Source organism: Salvelinus fontinalis, chromosome 35 (assembly GCF_029448725.1).
Source record: "Salvelinus fontinalis isolate EN_2023a chromosome 35, ASM2944872v1, whole genome shotgun sequence".
In the NCBI taxonomy this organism is placed as follows: domain Eukaryota; kingdom Metazoa; phylum Chordata; class Actinopteri; order Salmoniformes; family Salmonidae; genus Salvelinus; species Salvelinus fontinalis.
In genome coordinates, this window is record NC_074699.1 from 19,215,878 (window position 1) to 19,243,683 (window position 27,806).

Below are 27,806 nucleotides of genomic sequence, written 5' to 3' on the forward strand. Positions count from 1 at the left end.
ACAAGTTTTCTATTTAAATGTGGATACATTGAAGATACCTGTTGCATAATGTAATTAATGTTTTTGGTTAAGAGTATACATGGTTAATGGTATGGTCCATATGAGAGAGGCCATTTGTGAAAAGATACCTGTTTTCAGGTGTACTTCAGTTCTGTTTTAGCTCAGGTATGTGAGTTGTGGGGAAGCTGAGGGTCAATAGGCTGGTATACTCCAATCTGCTATAGTTGGCTTGGGGTAAGGCTGATTCATTCAGTGTTTTGACAGTATTTGAAATATGTTTATTTTGTAAATAGCTTTCTAGACCTATGTAAATATCCATTGGATTTCGTCTTTCAGCTGTACAACATTTTCACTGTGAATAAACTGGATACTATTTTGCACCTGATCCTGCTGCCTCCTGTTACTCACTGCACTTTTAATATGGTTGATCCAACATCTGGGCCCTACAACAGACTGGCCCATTTACTCCAAATTATTTTTTTTGTGTGAAATACAACCCAATCCTCCCTCACCCTACTGTTCTATGTGGAACAACAAGCACACAGTATATATTTGATTAAATTAGTGTTTCTCACATTACAGTCATAGTTCAGGAGTGTGAGTTCACTGGCACAGAAAGCAGCGCTCAATGTGAGCCGGTTTTCCAGCAGACCAGTCATGCATGATGAGCACAAATCACCTGTGCAAGCTGTGAAACCCGGACTTAATAACAAACAGTAAACACAATCTGCAATTTGAATGTTACGTTCATTATAACACCAACATTTAGTTAGTGGATGGATAACATGACAAGCTCCTAAGTCATAACATAAATCTTGTATAACAGAGAATGTCTAAGATTCCCAGGATTTGCTAAATACCCTCCCACACTCTTCCTTTATTGAGGTCTGGAGGAGAAATGCACAGGCATGCAACTGGAGAGGGAATTCACCTCACCAGACCCCTCCATCACAAGAAGGTGAAAGGTTTGATTGATAGAAAATAGAAACAGCCTATCAGAAGGTTGCGCTCACTGGCACGTGACAGGTCTGGCAATGGAACCTTTTGTTTTGTCAAGCAGTTTCCTTTCATAATCACTTCCTACACAAGCTGCTTGGGAGAAAATAAAATAAAAAAGTGCAATCTAGGTGGCCGTTATTAGGGGCAGGTCTTTACAGTGCAGGTCATGACCTATGCCATACAACCCCACACAGCTTCACCATTCACATGGCCAGAGTGGTCATTGCAGTGGACCACTCATATCTAGCATTATGTTTTCATCTGGGTTTGTTCACATACAAAAAGCTTTGTGCGTGATACGATATTACTATGGGCTGTGTCTGTCAAGGAACAAAAACACACTGAGATGTGAGTCAAGTAAGGGGTGTAGAAATCTGACTACCTCCCCTAAACCTTCTCTGTCTGCATGACCTGGCTGGACGCAGCTGTCTCTCTATGCCCGTCCTGCCGCTCTGCTGCTTCACATCGCCAGGCTAAACTGTGTGACACACTACACATACAGTAGTTCACACTCCTCCACCTCCCTTCCAGCTACCCTGAGCAGAGAGGGGAAGGGAGATGGGAAAGAGCACCGAAAAGCTGGTTTAAACACAGGATGCATTATGATACCACCACAGCGCTTAATTCTTGAAAAGGTACATTAGTTCATCCACTGCAGTCTGCCTAAGCCTCTTGGGACGAAGAGCGTCTGGACTCATTCTGCAGAGACATGAGAGACATATGCTGAATCATCACGGATGGGACACAAATCCCCTGAGAGACTATCAGGCAGCACAAATGACAGGAACAGCAACTGAGGGATCAGCAAGTCCCCTTTACCGTATTGCGGGCAGTGCAGGGAAACAGGGGCTTTTCATGCCCTCATTGCAATGGCAGCCTGAGTAAACCTCTCCACAATCTCTTCTTTTTGCCCATGTTGTGCTGAATATGTGGCTGGGTGGCAGCTGCAGGTTGGGCGATAACAGCAAGGCTCTGTTGCGAAGAGCTTTTGTAGCTGCTCTGCTTATGGGCAGGAGATGACAAGATGCCTGCCCCCTTTGTGTGGCAGGGAGAGAGCTGAGGGGTATGCAGGGACAGGGTTCACATGGGGCGAATGAAAATAAATGCTTCAGTGATGCAGGAGGCGTCAAGTCAAGCTGGGACACAAGCACCTTTTCCAAACAGCTGATACACTTTGAACTGATCTCCAGGTGCAGCTTAATATGTCATCATATTCCACAGTGCAGAGATCAAAAGGAGAATCTGTGGATGTCAGTGGATATGCCAAACCAAATCTGTTATTTATTAACAATTTCACAAGTACCACTGACCTGCCCATCTCCAATAGTCAGGCTAATTCTGGCCCAGTCCGTCTGAAATTGAGACATATTTGGGGATTACCATACAAGAAGTCTACTGTACTACCTGAGATCTGCCTAACACAATCTCCTATTATGTAAATTAAAATAGAGTATGTAAGCTTTTCTTTAACAGAAATCTCAGCAAGCCTCAGAAATAATCATATTGCAATGCATCTGAAACCATCCTAAGGGAACATGAAACATCTCTATTGCATTTGAATAGCCTATATCTGCAAATAGCGTAGTTGTTTAAGGAGACATACTGTAGCCAGCCATATATGTGTGTAAATGTGAAATGACAACTGGCCACACACTTCACATCTATACGTTATACTCTGCTGCCCATCTGTGGTGGAAACATGAAATAGCCCTAAAGTTAAGAATCCCCACTCATCAACATGTTATAAAACCATGCCAGATCTTTGAAAATGCAATGTTTCTCTGTTTTTGGTAACATTTTCATCTGATAGATATTTGACTTGTATGTCCTTGTCTTAGAATGTGATGTGGTAAGAATGTACTGTTTGTGGCTCATATTTCAATTAGGCTGTTGGTATGACAACAGATTTGATTTAGACACAGGCAGTGATGGTTCTTTATTAGATTAGATAGTTCGTTATTTTCTGTTGATATTTGCTTTGTAACTACATATTTTTGTAACTATACATTGTAACTATATTGAACAACAATGCTTTGGTGCATTGTAATTCTGTTTTCCAAGAATATACAATATAATTGCATATTCACCAAATTGTTACAGAGTAGCATATCGTTATTCCTAAATAAATAGAACAGTAATTATTAGGTAATTACTGTAACTAACTATTTCTAATAAGATCGGCCTATAAAGTCATTAACAGACAGACTTCTTTGTGTTGATTGTTTGCTATCTGGTTAACCTGGCATACCACGTTGGATGTTTTATCTTCCTGAGATAAATAGGCTACACTTCTATGCATTGCAACACACATTCTTGACTTGGTCCATTAGAAGAGTTCCACAGACAAGTCCAGCAAAAATATTGGAGTTTACTGCACACGTGTGTTGTGATACAATATATATTCCTGCTGACTGTATTCTATTTTGCCATTGGCTGAATCGTTGCGTTATTCTGTAGCTTCCTTTGACGCTTCTTGTCATTTCATTGGAGATAGCCCATATTGTCTTCCCTATGTTCATTGGTCCATAAATGGCAACGAGTTATTCTATTTGCTAGAAGCTCAAAACCTTGATCTCGAAAGCACCCAATTGGTTCATAAACTGGGTTAGTGGTGCAACGATCATCACAGGAGGAGGAAAGTAGGTCAGTGTATTCCTACTGCCTACCACTGTTCGTATCCGCATCAGTACACATGTGCTGCCTTTCCACACGTAAGTCACATACTTTGTTATATCTTAGTGTAAAAGGCCTATAACATGTTTCATTTATTCAACATTTGGTATACTGTGTGCATTTCTTTACTCGTATTATGGTTTCAATTGGCTATCTAATGCCATTCCCGAGGATGTGCAGTCATCGGTTTACAGTGTAACTTTTAAAGGCACACAGTGTAATTTAATGTCGTGAAAAAAACGCGATTTGTAGGCGTCTAACCTAATTTAAAGATCTGGAATGTCCGTATGTAATTTTATTTGATTGGGAAGCTATTTTCTTCTATTTGTACATTGCGTGATTTGTCTGAACTTCCCTACCACGGGTCAGATTAAACGAGGTCATAGCTATGTTGCATAAATCAACTAGTGACGGGTAGTTGATTACCTGTTACAATCATTTGCCTTTTATAGTCCTATATAGTCATCCTTTAATTAACAGCAACAATGTTTCTCCTCTATATGAGCAATGCAAGGCAGGTGTTGGGCTGATATTGATACAATGTAATGAAAACATACTGCACTGGATTCTGTTCTGTTTCAGATTATAACAAATCAATGTGACAGTCACTAACAGATTTCTTTCCATTTGTAAACGATTTGCAGTCCATTAGGACTGTATGTTTCATTATTTAATGACCGTTGTCATTAGGCCTATATGCTCCACACATCCTAGTGCAGAATAGTCTAATAATAACCATGTATTTCTACCAAGCATAACAAATACAATTGTGTTAAATTTGAGCAAATCCTTCTGCTCATAAAAGTACACCATCAATTGCAAAATGTTGTACAAAATAAAATAAAATAGGTAAACAATCTATATATGTGAAAGTTATATGTTGGACAAGCTATTTATAAAAATAGTCTCAACATGCTGTCTATTCCTGACTAACAAATGGCTACAGTACACCATGCCCAGGGAATGCACAATGCAATGCTCACTTTTAAAAGGACATTACTCTGCTATTCTTAAAATCTGAAACAGCTATTCCTGAAAAAGTCAACAAGTGCATCAGTAATGTGAAGGTAATAACATAGATGATGCTACATGGCTTTAATTTGACATAATATGCCATGAAGGTAAATAGAGGTCAGTGGGGTCAGAGGAAATTCAATTGTGATTGCGTTGTCTTTACTAACTCATTGATGGACAATAGTAGGTCTTGTTTTTGTTTTATGAAATATTTACCTATCCGTACTGCACATTAACACGGGAAAGTGGATTTTATTGGCAACTTCATAAAATTTTGGTAATCATTCTTTACTTTAGCGAGTTGCATCATGTCACATTACAGTATGTGTGGTGCTCGGTTGCTTCCACTGGAGCTGTGCAACTCGCAGTAGCTTTTATGTTGGGTACCCAAAATTACACACTTCTTGATTTTTCACTTCTATTCGGAGGTCTCTCAGTCTTTCTTCATGTTGCCCTCATCCCAATAGCCAATTTTAGGTTTCAGCGAAGGGATTCAACAGCAAGCAAGGCATCGAATTTGAACACACTCCTACAGTGTATATGACCATAACCTGACCATATTCACCTGCCCTGCCAGTACGATGCTCCTCTCAGTGTTTTCACTGAGCTTTCGATAAGCCTACAGTAGCTCTCAAAGAACACACAAAGAAATTCAAGCTGCTTTTTGCAATTCAGGAATATTGTAAAACATGCTTGAAGCCAACAGCAAATTTGCAGAAAGAGCAGGATATGCAGAGGGAGAAATCTGACCTTGAAATTCTGTACATGTACAGTTGAAGTCGGAAGTTTACATACACCTTAGCCAAATACATTTAAACTCAGTTTTTCACAATTCCTGACATTTAATCCTAGTAAAAATTCCCTGTTTTAGGTCAGTTAGGATCACCACTTTATTTTTAGAATGTGAAATGTCAGAATAATAGTAGAGAGAATTATTTATTTCAGCTTTTATTTCTTTCATCACATTCCCAGTGGGTCAGAAGTTTACATACACTCAATTAGTATTTGGTAGCATTGCCTTTAAATTGTTTAACTTGGGTCAAACGTTTCGGGTAGCCTTCCACAAGCTTCCCACAATAGGTTGGGTGAATTTTGGCCCATTCCTCCTGACAGAGCTGGTGTAACTGAGTCAGGTTTGTAGGCCTCCTTGCTTGCGCTCACTTTTTCAGTTCTGCCCACAAATTTTCTATAGGAGTTGGTGTTCTTCAGCTTGCAAGCGTTCCCCTTTTTCCTCCAAACATAACGATGGTCATTAAAGCCAAACAGTTCTATTTTTGTTTCATCAGACCAGAGGACATTTCTCCAAAAACTACAATCTTTGTCGCCATGTGCAGTTGCAAACCGTAGTCTGGCTTTTTTGTGGCGGTTTTGGAGCAGTGGCTTCTTCCTTGCTGAGCGGCCTTTCAGGTTATGTCGATATAGGACTTACTTCTACACTTGCGTACTATTGTTTGTACAGATGAACGTGGTACCTTCAGGTGTTTGGAAATTGCTTCCAAGGATGAACCAGACTTGTGGAGGTTTGCAATATTTTTCTGAGGTCTTGGCTGATTTCTTTTGGTTTTCCCATGATGTCAAGCAAAGAGGCACTGAGTTTGAATGTAGGTCTTGAAATACATCCACAGGTACACCTCCAATTGACTCAAATGATGTCAATTAGCCCATCAGAATCTTCTAAAGCCATGAAATAATTTTCTGGAATTTTCCAAGCTGTTTAAAGGCACAGTCAACTTAGTGTTTCTAAACTTCTGACCCACTGGAATTGCAATACAGTGAATTGTAAGTGAAATAATCTGTCTGTAAACAATTGTTGGTAAAAGTACTTGTGTCATGCTCAAAGTAGATGTGTCATGCTCAAAGTAGATGCACTGAGTTTGAATGTAGGCCTTGAAATACATCCACAGGTACACCTCCAATTGACTCAAATGATGTCAATTAGCCTATCAGAAGCTTCTAAAGCCATGAAATAATTTTCTGGAATTTTCCAAGCTGTTTAAAGGCACAGTCAACTTAGTGTTTGTAAACTTCTGACCCACTGGAATTGCAATACAGTGAATTGTAAGTGAAATAATCTGTCTGTAAACAATTGTTGGTAAAAGTACTTGTGTCATGCTCAAAGTAGATGTCCTAACAGACTTGCCAAAACTATAGTTTGTGAACAAACTATAGGATCTGAAGGATCTGTTTGGGCGGTATGCAAATTGGAGTGGGTCTAGGGTTTTTGGGATAATGGTGTTGATGTGAGCCATTACCAGCCTTTCAAAGCACTTGCTGGCTACGGACGTGAGTGCTACGGGTCTGTAGTAATTTAGGCAGGTTGCCTTCGTGTTCTTAGGCACAGGGACTATGGTGGTCTGCTTGAAACATGTTGGTATTACAGACTCAATCAGGGACATGTTGAAAATGTCAGTGAAGACACCTGCCAGTTGGTCAGCACATGCCCGGAGCACACGTTCTGGTAATCCATCTGGCCCCGCAGTCTTGTGAATGTTGACTTGTTTAAAGGTCTTACTCACGTCGGCTACGGAGAGCGTGATCACACGGTCGTCCGGAACAGCTGATGCTCTCATGCATGCCTCAGGGTTGCTTGCCTCGTAGCGAGCATATAAATGATTTAGCTCATCTGGTAGGCTCGTGTCACTGGGCAGCTCGCCGCTGTGCTTCCCTTTGTAGTCTGTAATAGTTTGAAAGCCCTGCTACATAAGACGAGCGTCAGAGCCGGTGTAGTACGATTCAATCTTAGCCCTGTATTGACGCTTTGCTTGTTTGATGGTTCGTTGGAGGCTAGAGCAGGATTTCTTATAAGCTTCCGGGTTAGAGTCCTGCACCTTGAAAGCGGCAGCTCTACCCTTTAGCTCAAGCAAATATTGCCTGTAATCCATGGCTTCTGGTTGGGGTATGTACGTACAGTCACTGTGGGTACAACGTCCTCGATGCACTTATTGATGAAGCCAGTGACTGATGTGGTGTACTCCTCAATGCCATCCCGGAACATGTTCCAGTCTGCTTTTCCAGATCCCTGCTTTAGGTGTTAGACGAAGGTTCATGTCACTTAACCCACCTAAGCCAATCATTTGAAGCAATAGGTTTTCTCAATCAATAGTAGAGTAATAATATAGTAATAATAATTGACAAAGTCAAAGGATGACAAGCGCAGTAGGCTAGGTAGAGCTGTAGCTGCCACCTAAACCTAGAGCTGACCCGTCAGAAATGTAGTGTTTTGTTACAGTATTGTGAATGGTTGTCCAGCTGTCTGCTTTGCCCTTTCCCTGAGGCACACACAATGCTCGTTAATCTCTTTTGCTGATTTTTTAGACCCAAAATGTTCTCATTCCCTTTGAGTTGTGCACGTGTTTTGTCCATTCTGCTGACATGCTTGATATTTCCCTCTGGAGGTGTTTATGAGAGTAGCTGAGTGCAGCTATAGGTGTAAACATTTCAAATTAAAAGAAAGCATTGCTGTTATCCATATACTCCAATGATGATATGAGCAGGAAGGTTAAAAGTCGAAACAGAAAGTTGTTGTGTTTATGGTGCGGATACGTGTGCATGTGTGTCACTGACCTATATATTATTATTACATTATTCTTCCAAGACGGCGTAGCAGTGTAGACGTCTTTGTACTGTCGTGTCCCGTGTCCCTTGTATATATCTTTTTACATCTTTTTCTTCACATATCTTTTAAAAATACTTTCTTAAACCTCAACTTCTAAATACTCTCCTGCAACCCGCCTCACCCAATGTGGCGTGGATCTGCTTTTTTCTAAAGTATTTCTATTTACTTCTGATCTGGAATCCATCTACTGAAGATAGCCAGCTAACTGCCTACCAGCTATCAGTTAGCAAACCATTGCTAGCGGTCATCAGCTAACCTTTAGCTCGGAAAGCTCTCGCTAGTTCGAACAACGTGACTAAAACCAGAGCATAACGGACCTATTTCTCTCCATATCCCCGGATTCCTACCGCAAACTCTGAACATTTTCATCTGGATCTTCGCAACTAGCTAACCACAATCCCGGGTGACCACTCCTGGCTAGCGTTTCCATCCCGGAGCAGGCACCGGAGCAGGCACCAATTAGCCTGAAGCTAATTGGCTAGGGCTCCTGTGCTACCACTGAAGCCCACTCCTGGGCTACAAGACCCGGACCCATTTACTGCCGGTACGGAGCACGGAACCCCGCCTATCCTCTACGACTGGAATACCGACATAATCTGCCCGGGGACTCCAACAGGCCCCTCAGGCGTGACGCCCGCTGAAGGCCCATTCTGCTAACCTACTAGGCCTGTTAGCTACCTAGAGCTACCTGGAACCCTACTAATTCCACGACTGGTCTATCGACGTCACCGCACGAAGAGGCAAAAACAGACTTCCCCCCCATCGCGACGTCCCCCAAAGGCTAACTTGCCTGCCCCGGTCTGCTAACTGCTAGCTTATCTTGCAGCTAGCGCAGCCAGGAAGCTAGCACCAGTTAGCAAACACAATTCTACAATTCACAACCTCTCTTTCGCCATCGCTATCCGGCTTGGATTCTCTGTCGACACGACCACGTCTGGTTTGCAGACGTGCCCTCAACCGGTGCCCTCAACCGGCCTCCGTCTGAGCAGACCCCCTCCGTCTGAGCAGACCACCCCCCCGGGCTACTAACTTTAAACGCGTGCTAGCTTAGTGGAGGCCTCACTACTCCATCTACGGCTGCCCCCTGGACACTATGATCACTTGGCTACATAGCTGATGCCTGCTTGACTGTCCATTAATTCACGGTACTCCATTCTGTTTATTTGTGTTTTATCTGTCGGCTCTGTGCCTTAATTCAGGATCTGTGTGTAGTTAATCCGACCCTCTCTGCCCAGTCGTCGCCATTTTTACCTTCTGTTGCTGTGTTAGCTGACTAGCTGCTGTTATCTCACCTGCTGTTTTAGCTAGCTCTCCCAATCATGACCTGCAATCACTTTATGCCTTATTGTATGTCTCTCTCAAATATCAATATGCCTTGCATACTGTTGTTCAGGCTAGTTATCATTGTTTTGGTTTGCAATGGACCACGTAGTTCCACTCTCCGTACCTCTGATACCTCCTTTGTCCCACCCCCCACACATGCGGTGACCTCACCCATTGAGACCAGCATGTCCAGAGATACAACCTCTCTTATCATCACCCAGTGCCTGGGCTTGCCTCCGCTGTACCCGTGCCCCACCATACCCTGGTCTGCACATTATACCCAGAATCTATTCTACCACGCCCATAAATCTGCTCCTTTTATTCCTTGTCCCCAACGCTCTAGGCGACCAGTTTTGATAGCCTTTAGCCGCACCCTCATCCTACTACTACTCTGTTCCTCGGGTGATGTGGAGGTAAACCCAGGCCCTGCATGTCCCCAGTCACCCTCATTTGTTGACTTCTGTGATCGAAAAAGCCTTGGCCTCATGCATGTCAACATCAGAAGCCTCCTCCCTAAGTTTGCCTTACTCACCGCTTTAGCACACTCTGCCAACCCTGATGTCCTTGCCGTGTCTGAATCCTGGCTTAGGAAGGCCACCAAAAACTCTGAGATTTCCATACCCAACTATAACACTTTCCGTCAAGATAGAACTGCCAAAGGGGGAGGAGTTGCAATATACTGCAGAGATAGCCTGCAAAGTTCTGTCATACTTTCCAAGTCTATGCCCAAACAGTTCGAACTTCTAATTTTAAAAATTAATCTCTCCAGAAATAAGTCTCTCACTGTTGCCGCCTGCTACCGACCCCCCTCAGCTCCCAGCTGTGCCCTGGACACCATCTGTGAATTGATCGCTCCCCATCTAGCTTCAGAGTTTGTTCTGTTAGGTGACCTAAACTGGGATATGCTTAACACCCCGGCAGTCCTACAATCTAAGCTTGATGCCCTCAATCTCACACAAATCATCAAGGAACCCACCAGGTACAACCCTAAATCCGTAAACATGGGCACCCTAATAGACATTATCCTGACCAACTTGCCCTCCAAATACACCTCTGCTGTCTTCAATCAAGATCTCAGCGATCACTGCCTCATTGCCTGTATCCGCCACGGGTCCACGGTCAAACGACCACCCCTCATCACTGTCAAACGCTCCCTGAAACACTTCTGCGAGCAGGCCTTTCTAATCGACCTGGCCCGGGTACCCTGGAAGGATATTGACCTCATCCCGTCAGTTGAGGATGCCTGGTCATTCTTTAAAAGTTACTTCCTCACCATATTAGACAAGCATGCTCCGTTCAAAAAATGCAGAACCAAGAACAGATATAGCCCTTGGTTCACTCCAGACCTGACTGCCCTCGACCAGCACAAAAACATCCTGTGGCGAACTGCAATAGCATCGAAGAGCCCCCGTGATATGCAACTGTTCAGGGAAGTCAGGAACCAATACACGCAGTCAGTCAGGAAAGCAAAGGCCAGCTTTTTCAAGCAGAAATTTGCATCCTGTAGCTCTAACTCCAAAAAGTTCTGGGATACTGTAAAGTCCATGGAAAACAAGAGCACCTCCTCCCAGCTGCCCACTGCACTGAGGCTAGATAACACGGTCACCACTGATAAGTCCGTGATAATCGAAAACTTCAACAAACATTTCTCAATGGCTGGCCATGCCTTCCACCTGGCGACTCCAACCTTGGCCAACAGCCCCGCCCCCCCCGCTGCTACTCGCCCAAGCCTCCCCAGCTTCTCCTTTACCCATATCCAGATAGCAGATGTTCTGAAAGAGCTGGAAAACCTGGACCCATACAAATCAGCTGGGCTTGACAATCTGGACCCCCTATTTCTGAAACTGTCCGCCGCCATTGTCGCACCCCCTATTACCAGCCTGTTCAACCTCTCCTTCGTATCATCTGAGATCCCCAAGGATTGGAAAGCTGCCGCTGTCATCCCCCTCTTCAAAGGGGGAGACACCCTGGACCCAAACTGTTACAGACCTATATCCATCCTGCCCTGCCTAGCTAAGGTCTTCGGAAGCCAAGTCAACAAACAGATCACTGTCCATCTCGAATCCCACCGTACCTTCTCCGCTGTGCAATCCGGTTTCCGAGCCGGTCACGGGTGCACCTCAGCCACGCTCAAGGTACTAAACGATATCATAACCGCCATCGATAAAAGACATTACTGTGCAGCCGTCTTCATCGACCTGGCCAAGGCTTTCGACTCTGTCAATCACCATATTCTTATCGGCAGACTCAATAGCCTCGGTTTTTCTAAGGACTGCCTTGCCTGGTTCACCAACTACTTTGCAGACAGAGTTCAGTGTGTCAAATCGGAGGGCATGTTGTCCGGTCCTCTGGCAGTCTCTATGGGGGTACCACAGGGTTCAATTCTCGGGCCGACTCTTTTCTCTGTATACATCAATGATGTTGCTCTTGCTGCGGGCGATTCCCTGATCCACCTCTACGCAGACGACACCATTCTGTATACTTCCGGCCCTTCCCTGGACACTGTGCTATCTAACCTCCAAACGAGCTTCAATGCCATACAACACTCCTTCCGTGGCCTCCAACTGCTCTTAAACGCTAGTAAAACCAAATGCATGCTTTTCAACCGCTCGCTGCCTGCACCCGCACGCCCGACTAGCATCACCACCCTGGACGGTTCCGACCTAGAATATGTGGACATCTATAAGTACCTAGGTGTGTGGCTAGACTGCAAACTCTCCTTCCAGACTCATATCAAACATCTCCAATCCAAAATCAAATCTAGAGTCGGCTTTCTATTCCGGAACAAAGCCTCCTTCACTCACGCCGCCAAACTTACCCTAGTAAAACTGACTATCCTACCGATCCTCGACTTTGGCGATGTCATCTACAAAATAGCTTCCAATACTCTACTCAGCAAACTGGATGCAGTTTATCACAGTGCCATCCGTTTTGTTACTAAAGCACCTTATATGACCCACCACTGCGACCTGTATGCCCTAGTCGGCTGGCCCTCGCTACATGTTCGTCGTCAGACCCACTGGCTCCAGGTCATCTACAAGGCTATGCTAGGTAAAGTGCCGCCTTATCTCAGTTCACTGGTCACGATGGCTACACCCACCCGTAGCACGCGCTCCAGCAGGTGTATCTCACTGATCATCCCTAAAGCCAAAACCTAATTTGGACGCCTTTCCTTCCAGTTCTCTGCTGCCTGCGACTGGAACGAATTGCAAAAATCTCTGAAGTTGGAGACTTTTATCTCCCTCAACAACTTTAAAAATCTGCTATCCGAGCAGCTAACCGATCGCTGCAAATGAGAACTTGTTCTCAACTAGCCTACCTGGTTAAATAAAGGTGAAATAAAAAAATAAAAAAAATAAAAATATATATAAGGGGTGTGTGTGGGGGGCCATTAGAGCACATGGTAAAAGGAAGGAGAAGTGGTCTCTTTTGTACACGTCTCCCCATGGAGCCGTGATGGTCTGGGAAACATAAACATAAATAGGCCTAGCTGTTCTGTTCCTAATTACAGGAATCACATCAGGGACTGGGCTGTCTGTTGTCCATAGTATACTGTGTGGCATTCAAAATGTTGTCCTTTGTGCAGAACTGCTGCAGTGTGATTAGTCTTTAAGGCATGAGATTTAGCATGGCAGTGGTGATCCCATTGCTAATACACCCTGTTGGGGCTTGGCATAGAGGAGAATCTGTGGCCATCTCCTCTACTCACACTATCTCCAGATCACCTCCCATCTGTCGCCCATCTGAGCTTTCTAAACAAGCCACTTAATCAGAGTACCACTCGCTCTTACATCATAGGCCTAGTTGAGTCGCCACTCCCAGCTGGCCAGTTTGTTTTACACTGTGACCTGACCTCTTGTCCTAGCTGATCCCTCTCTTTCCTCTCCAGGTACTGTGCCTGTCGATGGATCTGTGAGAAAAAGCCCAGCTCTGACATAAGGAGGCCAGTCCACTTCCTGCACCACTCATTCAGGTATTTGGACGCACATGGTTCTGTGTGATTTCATAAGAATTGACAGCTGCTCTGAAATGAGTTCACGACCTTCGTTTGAAGTGAATCACCAATGACATTTGTGATGCATGGCTTCATGCTGTTTCACTTCAAAATGGCCACATGAGCAGTTGGCGGGAAGAACAGTTAGGGGTGGAGTAAGTTATGATCACAGTCAGTCAGTGATACATAAGCACAGTCATGCGGGAGGGTGGCTTTTTTTTAACATGTCTTCTAACCATCTATTCCACCAAAGCTTTAACATCTCCTTCTGTCTATCTTTCTAGCCTGGTTCTTAGAATGCTCTGTTCTGAGTAAAGGAGCCTACTGAGAAACGGACAGCTTGACTTACATAGCACACATAGGCCATGTCATTACAGGAGCCAAGCCTGAGCTTTCCAGGACGGCACACAACAGAAGGGAATTACAGACAGCCTTACAGCGCTATGATGATGCTGCTGAGTGCACAGGACACTCTGTTTCATCTGAACGTGACAGAACGATGAGATCACGCCAGGGGAGTGGCGTAAATAGGAACCCAACAGTGACATAGCATTAAGAACCTTATGAAAGGGAGAAGTTCTTGCAGGGCAGACAGTATCATAGTGCTGTGTAAGCTAACCATGCGTATCCAGCTGAGCTGACACATTGTAGATTCACCCTGACCCTGTTACACGTAGTTCTGCTTCTTCCCTACTTCTCCTCATCGGATCAAGGTTTTTGTTTCCGCACAGCTTAAATATAAACATTTTTGTCACTTAGATACCATAGAGGTCATGTGCATTAAAACATTAGAAATGATCAGAATCCAGCTTAGTGATCTTCTAGTGTTGTAACATGGATGGTGTTGAGTGTTACTGAATATGTGAATGCCATGGAGATGTTAAAATGATACTAAAGTATTTTCATTAGACTGATGAGCAGTGGAGTGGTGGTGTGAGGAGAGTTGTGACCTGCATGCTATCAGTGGGTTATGTGTAGCAGAAAAGGTTCCCTAATTGGCAAGCATTCAAGAAGTTCCTGCACCACTGTATCCGGGCAACCAGAGATTTGTCACAACTAGCTAAGCTGACCTTAAAATAGGTTTTCCTTTTTCTCCTTTTTTTGTCATTACGAGTGAGAGCTTTTGTGTTTGAGTATACACTGAGCATACCAAACACTATGAACACCTTCCTAATATTGAGTTGCACCCCCTCCCCTTGCCCCCAGAACAGCCTCAGTTTGGACTCTACAAGGTTTCGAAAGCGTTCCACCGGGATGCTGGCCTGTGTTGACTCCAATGCTTTCCACAGTTGGTGGTGGATCATTCTTGATACCCACAGGAAACTATTGAACATGAAAACCCAGCAGTGTTGCAGTTCTTGGCACAAACCGGTACGCCTGGCACCTACTACCATACCCCGTTCAAAGGCACTTACATTTTTTGTCTTGACCATTCACCCTGTGAATGGCACACATACACAATCCATGTCTCAATTGTCTCAAAGCTTAAAAATCCTTATTTAACCTGTCAACTCCCCATCTACACTGATTTAAAGTGGAATTAACAAGTGACAATCAATCACAGCTTTCACCTGGATTCACCTGGTAAGTTAATGTCATGGAAAGAGCAGGTGTTTTTAATGTTTTGTAGGTGTAGGTGTAGTGTAGGTGTTTTAGCCTTCCTTTGGCTTATGTGACAAAATGAACGTTTACAAAAAGGCTTATTCTCAGGAGTACTGTTTTATGCAGCTTACAAAAAAACATGTAAAAAAACATAGATGATGAAAGGTAAAGCAAGTTCTCTTTGCCCCGTGGATTACATGGTCAGCTCGGATGTCTGTTATATGTCTGTGACATATACTGTACCAGAGTGAAGGGTCAGGTTGTAGTGTAGTTGTCTATGGTGACGGTGACAATAACAAAGTTCCTGGCTGCAGGCAAGAAATTATGGGGTGTAATTATGGTTTGGTTCGATGTAATCACACTCTGAAACTGTCACATCATACGGATAGGGAAAAAGAGCTGGGGAAAAATAGGTCAGTGGAGAATCTAATTACAATGAAAAGACTTTAAGGCACAGTGGAGCAGAGCATTAGTTTTGGTCTGATTACAGGAGCAGGACAAGCCACTGTGACCTGAGGTCTTTTTAAGGTATTTTTGTGCAACCTGGTCTCAGAGCATTTCGTATTATTCTGTATGTAAATCCGAGACACTCCATTTAGTATGAAATGTTAAGTTTCGTATGGTATGTATTAATTTGTGGATGTCCATCACCCATTCGTAGGATATGTTACAAATTACAATTTGTATTATATGTTACAAATTTGTGAAACGTGCAATATGTTACGAATTTTCAAAACGAACAATATGTTAACGAAATTGCAAAACGCATGATATGTTACAAATTCTAGCAAGGTGGCTAACTTTAGCTAGGCTAGGGGTTAGGGTTAAGGTTAGGAGTTAGGTTAGGGTTAGGGGCAGGGTTAGCTAACATACTGTAACGACCCTGGGTTTATAAGCGCGGAAATCGACTCTGCCGCTTGAACATGCTTTTGCGGCACAGTCGATAGCGCGCCGGACCTCGGGCTAGAAGGTCGAGGGTTCGAGACCTGCTCCCTGCTGTTTCATTACAATACTAGTTGCAAAGTAGCTAAAAAGTAGTAAGTAGTTGAAAATTAGCTAATTAGCTAAAATGTTAAAGTTGTTAGATGTGGGTTGCTAGATGTTCACGTTATATTTTAGTTTTTGCATTAAGTAACCTTACCATACCAAACGTAACATATCATACTAATTTGAGTGTACCAGATTTACATTTACTATAAATCTGAAAGTGCTAGCAGCATTAGGTTATTTATAAAGTCTAGGAAACATGCAATTTGTGAGGGTAAGGCTTGGTAATGTGACCAAAATATCATATCACAGTATTTTCCCATTTTTTTACGGTATGGCAGTATTTGATAGTATTTTATTTTTCTCAATAATAAAGGTTGAAATAGGTTTTATAAGTAGTGGATGACCCTAGGATGGCAAAAAAGTAATTTTAAGTGGTTTAAATGGTATTTTTCTCTCCTGACTGTTTTATACTCAAACAAACTAGGACAAAACTGACAGTGTAGTTTATTTAGCACTGTATCCAAATGTAAAAATCCATATCGGTATACCTTAAAATATGATATATCGCCCAGCCCTATGTGAGGTTAAGATCATCTATCGAGGCAAATTGACCAGGATTACAATGTTACAAGGACGTTGTGCAGGAAACTACAAGGAGCACCAAGTGATGGGTTAGCAGAGGAGACTCATTTAATCTATCTAAGTGAGGTTAGGAAAAGGCCATATTACTGATTGGATTATATAAACAGTGATCAATGTAGATATGGGTTTCTTCATGAAATGTGACTCCTCTTCCTCTGTAACATTGGCATTGTTTTATCTGAATTAGCCTTTAGATTAAGGACTAATCTCACTAAAATATGTCTCTGACTGACACCTAGGTTTATGTAGCATATGCTGCATTATGTTATGGACACTATTCCCAAGCATCCGTTTTTAATAATCCAATGTTTTCATTGACGACAAAATCAATTCTACGCACATCATTCTTCTGGTTCATTGTTGCTGGAGGTAAAGTGAATGATGCCTCTCAAAGATACTCTTGATAGTTGCCTTAGGGAGAGAGAGAGACTTGAGCCTCTGCTATAGCTTTCACCTTATGTAAGACCTTATCATTTCTATCTCAAACCATAGAGATATGAATCGGTCCTCTTACATCACCTTTACTGAACGGGCCATCTACGGTATACGTCAGCACAAAGTCCAGGTTATACGGCAGCTGCTCAGGTTCAGAGGGCTTTGTTATATGATGCTGCTGTGGTTTCCTCATGCCTTGTATATAAAGAGGACGTCTGACTCTTCACTGACTTGCCTTTCAGATCTGGGTCACTGCTGGAAAGAAACTGAGTGAGATGTTTTGAGGATAACCGGCCTAATGAATATTTGTGGTGAGTGTCACACCCTCTTTAAAACAACCACCATTTATTTCACTTTTTGATCAATTGTCTTTATCTAGGAATTTAGATTTTTATATCTATAGTGTTCTTTGATAGAAGTCGCTTTCACATCAACCAACCTTTTTGTTGTGTGTTATGGAGCACAATAAGTGCTGAAATCAGTGTGTTTTCTCTCTAAAGGTGATCTAATGGCAGACCAAAGAATGGACATTTCCTCCACGATGAACGAGTTCTTGTCTCCCGGCTCCACTGATCTAATCAGCTCGATCAGCACACCCGGCATGGACTTCACACGCAAGAGAAAAAGCAGCACCACAGACTACCAGTAAGCCTGACTTCAAAACTGCTTATAGACTTTGTCCTACTTGCCACCTGAAGATAGTACATGTGCCAATCATCTTTATTATATTAATGTCATGTTAGGTCTGGTTTAGTGAGATCACATTTTTCTGTTTGTAATTTATGCCATTTTCTGACAGATGTGTATGTTTGCATGGCAGCTTTTTGATGAACTATATGGGAATATTTTCTTACTGTGTGTCAAAGGTTTGCACTTAAAGTTGACAAGATAACTACCTACCTAGAAATGAACAACCAATTAGGAACAAATGGTAGCATAACCTTGATTTAGATTAGATCAGAATAATCAGCATACTTAATTTGAATTGTAATATACAAACTTCCTTGCTTTCACAGAATTGATGACTTTTCTTTTGAGTAAGTATCAAATCAAATTATGCATGTTAAAGTACATTTGTAGTAAATGAGCCAATCCCGTGTCAGATTAGTTGGCCCCCTGTGATCCTTGTTTGGTCGGGATTGGCCTCTTCTTATACAAACTGTTCTAGAATTAGGATAAGCATCAAAGCACGAAGGGGTGCTGCAGTAACAATCTTGAAGCACCAAGAAAGTATTACAGTTGTGTTAAAAAATGTATTTGATGGTATTTAGTTTGATCAGGCCTTCGTTTAATAGAGAGCACCCTGATTTGATGTATGATGTATGATGTATAATGGATGATGGATGATACATTATATTGTTGTCTGTAGCTCATTTACTAAAGGCACAGATTTGTTTTTACCTCACTTAGTGAGACTTAAGACAACAACTCTGTGTGAATACCTTTGGGCCAATTTTGTAGAGCCAGTCATATTTGAAATAATCTTAATTTGAGGCTGTTGAATGCTATTATAGTATGGGGTCGGCGAGTCTTGAAGTGGCACAGGATATGTAATGGGTCATGGCTTAATTTCTCTTTTGTGGTTTGTGAAAGGACAGTAAGGCTGAGTGGGATGACAGAGTAGGAGTTCAGCTGTGAACAATATCAGAGGCACAAGGTCTTTCGCCAGAATCCACACTAAGAAAGGTCTCAAAGTACCAGGTTCCTAATTCTGTAGGGACATTTCTAATAACTATTCATATAGCTTCTACCAAAGATGGTATTTCTGAGTGGCTTGCATTAGTAATGTTGATGTTTCATGTGAATCAAAGGCTCTCCATGTTTTTTTTATTATAAACATTTCAAACGACTTCTCACTTTAGTGGTTTGCTTTATTCATACTTACATTGCATACTGTAACATCATTATTTAATATTTGTTGTAAATTAATAGTTTTACTATATTTCTTTGTACTAATGTTATTGCTTCTCGTCAAAGGGATAGCATGGACACAGACAATGATAGACTTGGTGATCATCAAGGCCGGATAAAAAATGCCAGGTAACCAAATGTTTCTATCTTGCGTAGGATGACATAAAAATCTATGGAATAAAAATCTTTGTATTTATATTAGAGATTAGTCATGTTTCTGTAAATATTGACAGACTATGGATGTGTTGATTCGTTTGTCTGCATTAAATGCTCTTTGTATTGTTTGGATGGCAGGGAGGCCCACAGTCAGATTGAGAAGAGACGCAGGGACAAGATGAACAGCTTCATAGACGAGCTGGCCGCACTAGTGCCTACATGCAACGCTATGTCCCGGAAACTGGACAAACTAACAGTCCTGCGCATGGCTGTCCAGCACATGAAGACCTTAAGAGGTGAGACGAGAAGGATTTTAATAGGACTGCTGCCAGAACAGTACAGTGATGACAACCACCACCATGCAGCTGATCAATAAAGTACATCAGAGAAATACAAATTACATATTGATTCAGTTGTGTTACATATGAGTTTTTTCTGAATCACAGGTGCTGCTAACCCCTACACTGAAGCTATCTACAAACCAGCCTTCCTGTCAGACGACGAACTGAAGCACTTAATACTGAGGGTGAGTGTCCTTACCTCCATAGACTGTATGGTGTCATCAGAGTGTGTTTCATGATGAGTATGCATGTGACTCAGTATTTCTCTTTCATCTCCCCTCTTCCTCTCCTCCACAGGCATCTGATGGCTTTCTGTTTGTTGTTGGCTGCGATCGAGGGAAGATACTGTTTGTTTCGGAGACAGTCTACAAAATTCTAAACTTCAGCCAAGTACGTCCTCTCCAATATGTTGCTGTTTTTTCAATAAATGGTGGTACTGTAGTCATTTTTACCCTCATGAGCTATCCTGATGACATGAATATAACATGTATTTATTATTATTAACCTGGTATTACTTTACAGACATTTACATTTGAGTTGTTTAGCAGACACTCTAATCCAGAGTGATTTACAGTTAGTGCATTCATCTTAAGATAAGTAGCTAAGACAACAACATCTCAGTCAGTACATTTTTCCACAATAAAGTAGCTATCAGGAAAGTCGGTGCTAGTTGGAAAAAGTCAAGTACAAGTGTTAGTTCATGAAAGGCAAGTGTGTTAGTTATTTTCAATTTTTTTATGGGCCTCATTTATGTAACGTGGTCTTATCTTACGGAACTCGCTCCCTCTCTGTGCAGAATGACCTGATTGGCCAGAGCCTATTTGATTACCTGCATCCTAAAGACATTGCCAAAGTCAAGGAGCAGCTGTCCTCATCGGACACGGCGCCGCGGGAGCGCCTCATCGATTCCAAAAGTAATGCATCCTGGCCTCTAGTTACCAGTCTTTCTTATAGTGCCCGGGGGGTGGAGCACAAGGAAAGCAGGGACACAGTGTATCTGATAGAGTAGAAGAGCAGACTGTAATCAGTGTCATCAGCCTGCTGTCCCCTACACAGCTAGCACAGTGACACACCCCTCAATGTATCCCCCTGTACTGTGTGTTCCTCATTATTTAAATGTCAGAAGCTAAATGTAGGGTAGTGCTATTTTTACATTAAGCCATGCTGGGTTTAGGGTAAAAATAAACAGTCAAACAATTTCTGTAAATTCAGCGAAAAAATTGTAATAGCAAATTATGTATTGTAGCTTTATTTGCCGGAGTATGACTTGATACAGTATATATTTATAAAGGATCATGGTGATACTGTTCCTGTTGTTGCAGCATAAATGAAATGCTATGTTGTGTCTGGTCCTCAGCTGGCCTTCCAGTAAAGACAGATATCACCCCCGGCCCATCCAGACTTTGCTCTGGAGCCAGGCGATCCTTCTTCTGCAGGATGAAGTGCAATCGGCCCCTCATCAAAATGGAGGACAAGGACTTTCCTTCCACCTGCTCCAAGAAGAAAGGTACTTTAGCCCCCTATCTTTTCCTTACGTAACTTGCTTAAGGGTGTTTTTTTCATCTCCTGTGATTAATTTTAGTTAACAGTTCATTTGGTTTCGTACCAATAGACTACTTACTCATTGATGTTAGTGATAGCTCCAGAGTAGAACTAGATGATGATGATGATACATTCCCTATATCCACAGCTGACCGTAAGAGCTTCTGCACAATACACAGTACTGGCTATCTGAAGAGCTGGCCGCCCACCAAGATGGGGCTGGATGACGACAATGAACCGGACAATGAGGGCTGTAACCTCAGTTGTCTGGTGGCCATTGGAAGGCTGCATCCCCACATTGTCCCTCAGCCAATGAACAATGAGATCCGTGTCAAGCCCACTGAGTATGTCTCGCGCCATGCCATCGACGGGAAGTTTGTCTTTGTTGATCAGAGGTGAGAGATGTTTTATGGCATGCAGGCAGACATACAAACATGTAGCAAAAGACATGCCAGTTGGCCCCTACACAGTGATGTCCTGACACCTGGCTGGACCTTGTGGGTAGTACAGAGCTGGATTTACTGTGGAGTGACAGCTTATGGGTGAGTGAGGTTTTTGTCAATGTCCAAATATAGCATCAGCAAAATGTTCCAGATGGAGGTGTAATGGAGGCCTAGAGGGCAGACAGGATTCAGTGTAGATATGTTGACAACAAATACTCCACTGCCCCCTGACAAAACAATCCCATAACCTCGCCGCGTCACTAATACTGTTGGGTACACTGGGAATTTCTAGATAATGTCACTGGGTGCTATGTGATTGTCATAGGGCTGGGCGATATGGACAAAATATCAAAATATTTCCACACTCAGCATGATATTGGCAAAAAATATATTCTAGCTAGCCAACATATTCTTTACCATCCCACTGCTACTGTTCTAGATGACTGTTGTGAATTTACTAGTAGACAAGGCAGTGGTTTTGGTTGGACAGTTGGAAAGATTGTTGATGAGAGTGGTTGGAGGGAGTTCGAGGTTGGCCCTCCTGTGGTGATAGGGGATGGTCCTCTATGGTTGCTCCCAGATCCTGTTGTCGATCTAACCTTGGTAGAAAAAAGGAATGATTGGTCAAAAGTCAGTGATATAGGGAAACTGGTTCACAATTACATTGGTAGAAGTTGTTATGCATTTTTACCACTTTTCACAGGTGGATCCAAGGACCCAGATAGTGGGCGCACAGGAGCAGGCATTTACGTTCCTGAATTTGATGTGCAGATTTGTAGAAGACTAAACTGTCAGCATACTCAGTTGAACTGTTGGAAATAGTAGTTGCCCTCTAGTGGGTGGAGTCTTTACAACCTGTCAGAATGATAGTATGCTCAGATTCCCTGTTTGTATTGAATAGTTTATTGTCAGGCAAATATAATAGAAGTGACCTACTATTGGAGGTATTATTGCTATTATGGAGAATTGAGAGACTGGTTGTAGTAGTTAGATTCTGCTGGGACCCAGCCCATTCGGGTGTGGAAGGGAATTAAATTGTAGACCAGTTGGCCAAAAGAGCTTCAAAACTAGATATAATTGATATTAATGTTCCACTGGGTAGAGGTGAGGCCAAATGTAAGATCAGAGTCATTTTGATAGATGTGTGGCAGAAGAGATGGGACTCTGAGCCCAAGGGCCGGCATTTATATGCCCTCCAAAGAAGGTCGGTGGACCAAGATTCAAAGGTCAGATTAGGAAGGGGTGGTGTTTGCTCGATTGTGCCTAGGACAATGTACATTGAACTCGTCATTACATCTGGTTGGCAAGTATGTGAATGGTTTGTGTCTGAAGTGTATGGTCGATGAAATGATGGCGTATGTGTTCTTATATTGTTGTAAGGATGTTGAAGACAGGGAAAAATTGAAGTGTAAGTTTATTGAGGTTGGAAGGGATTTGGGGGAGGGTCTTTTAGAAGTTAGTAGGGCTTTTTTATTTTCTCAGAAGTACTGAGTTAGGTAGGAGGATTTAGAAATGTGGCGCTAATGTTGTAAACCGTGATTGACCAAACACTCCAGCATAGTAGGTGGCGGCATGCACCTTTAACGTTTGTTTGCGGACCCGCCATTATATCATGGAAGAAGCCAACATATTCATACTTTGCCTATTCCTCTCTGATAAGATACCATTGCACAACATGCTTATCTTGGCTTACACCGGCATTGGCACCAGGCAGTGTTAGCTAACTAGATACGTTTGCTCTGACTCTTAGTACATTTAGCTAGCTAGCCACTAGCCAGCAAACTAGCGATAAGCATTAACGGCTAACATAAATTATTTTAGCAACACCTTGCTAAGAAAAGACCAACTAGCAAACAGTCGTTTGCAGACAGTAAGATACACAAACGAATAGAGTAATAATAGGACGCTTGTGGAAAGTAGCATGTCACCAACATTGTTGCATCCATCTGACCATGCGGAGTGAACGGCAAGAAAGTGCTTGTGACTCTATGGTCGAGCAACTGCTCTCTTCTTGAGTGACAGGGCAGGGCAGGGCTTGGTGTGGTTAGCGCCATGCAGCAGCAGGAGAGGGAGAGATGACTCAAGAAAAAAACGGAGTAAACCATAAAAACAGACATTACACACGTCAGAGTTGCGTATTACATTTAACAAACCAAACATTTAAATACCGTTATAGAAGTTAAAGTAAAAACTGAAACCGGTCCGTGCATCAATACCTGTATATAGTCAAATACGGTATACTGCCCAGCCCTAGATTGTCATGGCATTGATTATGATCAAGCAAGTAAAGCAGGGGGGAGAATATTATTTTATTTGCATACAATAAAAAAAGATGTGGGCTAGACTTATCTTAAAAATTTCTTAAATAAGACTGGCCTGCTTTGAATGCCAGGACTTGTGTTTAATTAATACTGTTCTCTTTTGTAGGGCCACTGCCATTTTGGCTTATCTACCTCAAGAGTTGCTTGGTACATCGTTTTATGAATACTTTCATCAAGATGACATAGGGCACCTTGCGGAATGTCATAGACAAGGTATGTATCAGATTGAACAAGGACACCAATATAAGACCAAAGATCAATGTTTTAGACTCTAATACATCCCTGAATCTCAGGCCATACATGAGTAATATTGTAATGTCTGGTAATTTTGTCATAAAAAGTGTATTGTGCTAATAAGCCTGTCACATAGCGAGTAGACTGATATGAATTAATCTAGAACGTGGCAGGCTACCATTTGGCATGTCACAGAGGCCAAGTGTGCAGATATCATACCTTATTGAGCTCACCCCCTGGCTGCCGCCTCTGTTCTCAGTGCTCCAGATGAGGGAGAAGATCAATACAAACTGCTACAAGTTCAAAATAAAAGACGGCTCCTTTATCACGCTGAGGAGTTGCTGGTTCAGTTTTATGAACCCTTGGACCAAAGAGGTGGAGTACATTGTCTCCACCAACACTGTCGTCTGGTAAGTAGCTACACATCTGTTTCTGCTAGGACTTTCTTACATAGCCCCCATTTAACTAGTCAATGCATAATATTACACTGTATTCATTGTATTAGGGTCATATCCTAATAAAGTCAGATAATAAATGTAAGATTTCAAACAGTTGATTACAATGCCTACTGTGTCAAAGTTGTTTTATCACCACCACTATTGTTTCAACATGAAATCAATGTCCAACTCATGTAGCTAACTGGCTTGCCTCAGAAAACAAAGCATGTATTATTGGAACTCTTGCATATTTATTACTGTGTAAAGCTGTTGGGCTATCTATGCAATGGATGTTAATAAGCCGCCCAATGAGGTGTGAAGTGATGAGCATGCTCAGTGATGATGCTCACTCTCTCTTCTCTCTCCCTTTCTGTCTCACAGCGGCAGCGTGCCTGAAGGATCTGATGGCATCTATCCTCAGCTCGCCGCCTCCCCCCAGAGCATGGATAGTGTACTCACAGACGGTAAGCCTGCCCTCCTGCTGTGCTCTTAAACAGCAGTTCACCCGCTTGGATGAAGTGTGACTGTACTTTGATGAGTTGACATACATTTGTTTGTGCCTGGCATGACTGACTAAGTAATTGTTTTGTTTTCCCGAAATGTGACTGAGCTTTTGCGTTTGTTGGTTGTAGGAACCGGGAAGCGGGCCCTTCAGACTGTGCCTGGCATCCCCGGTGGCACAAGGGCAGGGGCGGGAAAGATCGGCCGGATAATCGCAGAGGAGGTGATGGAGATCCAGAGGTGAGAGGAACCATGTGGATTGTGTTACGATTGTCTTGTCAGACAGAAATTGACATGTCTGTATTGTCATAACTATACCATGGTCATTGACCCCCAGTGCATAATGGAAATGTCTGTGTGTGACGGAGACTGTATGAGGCTGTCTCCTGCTGTTTTTACCCTGGGTTTTTACTCTTCCAGGATAAGAGGCTCCTCGCCCTCCAGCTGTGGCTCCAGTCCTCACAACTTCACCAGCACTCCACCCCCAGACATATCATTCCCAGGCGGAAAGAAGGTAAGAGCTCCCACCTGTCCTTCCCATTCTCCTCCACTTCAACCCCTCCCATCTTGGAGGAAATCTGCTATTCACTCCACTGCTCATCCATGTGAAGTCAGTAATTAGCACATCTGGTGGATATTTTTAGTGTCTGTTGGTTGCTCATACTTGAGAATGCAATGGTGATTCCTGAATGTCAATTCTGTCTTGATTCTCTCACAGATACAGAACAGTGGAACCCCAGAACATCCCTCAGCAGGGCTGATACCGGGACCAGACTCCATAGGCTATCCATACTCCAACAACTCCAATCTAAGTATGTATTTTTCCCCGCTCTGAAATCTAATCTCGATTACAGTTAATGAAACTATCCACATAAAATGTTAAATATTTAACCCTTGTCCTGACCCTATTTAGGTGATAACTCTCACATTGGCATTGACATCATGGATGAGCCAGGCTCCAGTAGCCCGAGTAATGACGAGGCAGCCATGGCTGTGATCATGAGCCTTCTGGAGGCAGATGCAGGGCTGGGAGGCCCAGTGGACTTCAGTGACCTGCCCTGGCCACTGTGAGGACTGTCAGGCTTAGGCAAGGCCTCCTAAATGAGCTGAACATGGTGGAGAAGGGGCTGGGTGTTACAGTATTCACATTATGTCAGTTTGTGAACGGTACCAGAGAGCCATATCAACAGGGCTAATGTGACTGTAGCCTCACAGTAAGGCTGAATGCAGGTGGGCCCTGAAAAGGAAGGAATACTAGGTCTGGGGTCGGTCATGGTGTACAGTCCGCCTCAGTGCGGTTTGGGAAAAGTGAAACTGCCTCATTACCCCTGTAGTATTATTGTACCAGTTATCCGGGTTTTTCTATGTCCATTCATCCTCACAGGCATTGAACCCAGCTCTTTTATAATGGCATACGTTTGTTTTTTTGTTTTTACACTACAAAAAACATGTTAATATTTCTAAAGAAAATTGTATCATACATGTTTATTCAAATTTTCTCTAAATATATATATATATATGTAAAAGTGTATTGTGTCAGCAGTGCATTCTTTTTAAAACAAAACTTACACTCTATTGCTTATTTACATTTTCTAAAATACGAAACAGGGCGGTCTGTATTAAGTTACCATCCAGTGGCATAACACTGATAAATCAACTGTAGGGATTTTACATTGTTGCTACAATGTGGAAATCCAAGGTACTTTGCTACAATATGTTGAATGTGGAAATACAGTGAGTAATGTTTGCTTGCCAACAATAGATGAAATGACAAAATCACAGACAAGTTCCTGTGCCAGAGTTGCTAGGAGACTGGTTGGTATTGTCCACACTACTTGTGATGTTTGCATATTGTGGGGGCACACCATTTCTCATCACTTACTCACCTTCCTGGACCACCTCACTGCCAGCGGCGTCCACCCACACACAGGATGTGCTTTACTACTGACCCCCGGGAAATATTGTTGTTCCCTAGCAACAGGCAGACTATCCAAATGACCCATAAAAGGAAAACGCTGAAGCGTTACAGATTGCGCAATAGAAATGTAAAGGAGCTTTCTAATTGATGCAGCGTTTACCATGAATAGTCTCTACTAATGCAGCAACATTGCCTTTAAATTTCAATCATGCTGTAAAGCTGAACTTTTACAATACAGATTGAATAGAGCCCTAGGTTAGGAAGTCAAGTCACAGAAATGATTAACAAATGGTTTAAAAATATCCTATTACACACACTATGTCAGGGATCATCAACTAGACTCAGCCTCGGGCAGATGTTTTTGTGAGTGGATGGTCGGGGGGCCAGAACATAATTACAAATCATTTGTAGACTGCAATTTGACCACAAGAATCCCAAACAGATATATTTGACAAGAACATGATCATTTCAAACCTTGCCTAAATTTGTATACGATCACGTGTCTCTCATGTGTGGGAATACTTGGGAACAGATTTCCAAAATTAAAATAACTGGTGTTTTCTGCCAAATGATTTTTGCTCAGAAAATGTGGGGGGCCAAATAAAACCATCGCGGGCTCTACATAGAGGGATAAGGTGAAAGTAACCACTTTCAACTCAAGTGCTATTAATGGATAATAAGCATAATGATAAGAATAAAAACAATACAATGTAG

At 42.6% G+C, this 27,806-nt stretch overlaps 1 protein-coding gene across 2 annotated transcripts; it reads left to right on the plus strand.

Annotated features, from left to right (window-relative positions):
• The first annotated feature begins 3,604 nt into the window (after positions 1–3,604).
• LOC129834464 (basic helix-loop-helix ARNT-like protein 1) lies at positions 3,605–26,703 on the plus strand. Of its 2 annotated transcripts, XM_055899470.1 has the most exons (20): positions 3,605–3,710; positions 13,515–13,598; positions 13,904–14,990; positions 17,531–17,599; positions 17,789–17,933; positions 18,305–18,325; positions 19,266–19,328; positions 19,494–19,651; positions 19,802–19,881; positions 19,994–20,086; positions 20,493–20,610; positions 21,054–21,203; positions 21,387–21,633; positions 24,109–24,215; positions 24,496–24,646; positions 25,055–25,137; positions 25,306–25,414; positions 25,595–25,688; positions 25,893–25,986; positions 26,088–26,703. In XM_055899470.1, the coding sequence occupies exons 4-20, from the start codon at positions 17,587–17,589 to the stop codon at positions 26,243–26,245; spliced, it is 1,884 nt and encodes a 627-aa protein (XP_055755445.1). In that variant the 5' UTR covers positions 3,605–3,710; positions 13,515–13,598; positions 13,904–14,990; positions 17,531–17,586; the 3' UTR covers positions 26,246–26,703. The 2 variants fall into 2 exon arrangements, with proteins under 2 accessions (XP_055755445.1, XP_055755443.1); XM_055899468.1 differs by lacking the exon at positions 13,904–14,990.
• The last annotated feature ends 1,103 nt before the right edge of the window (positions 26,704–27,806 follow it).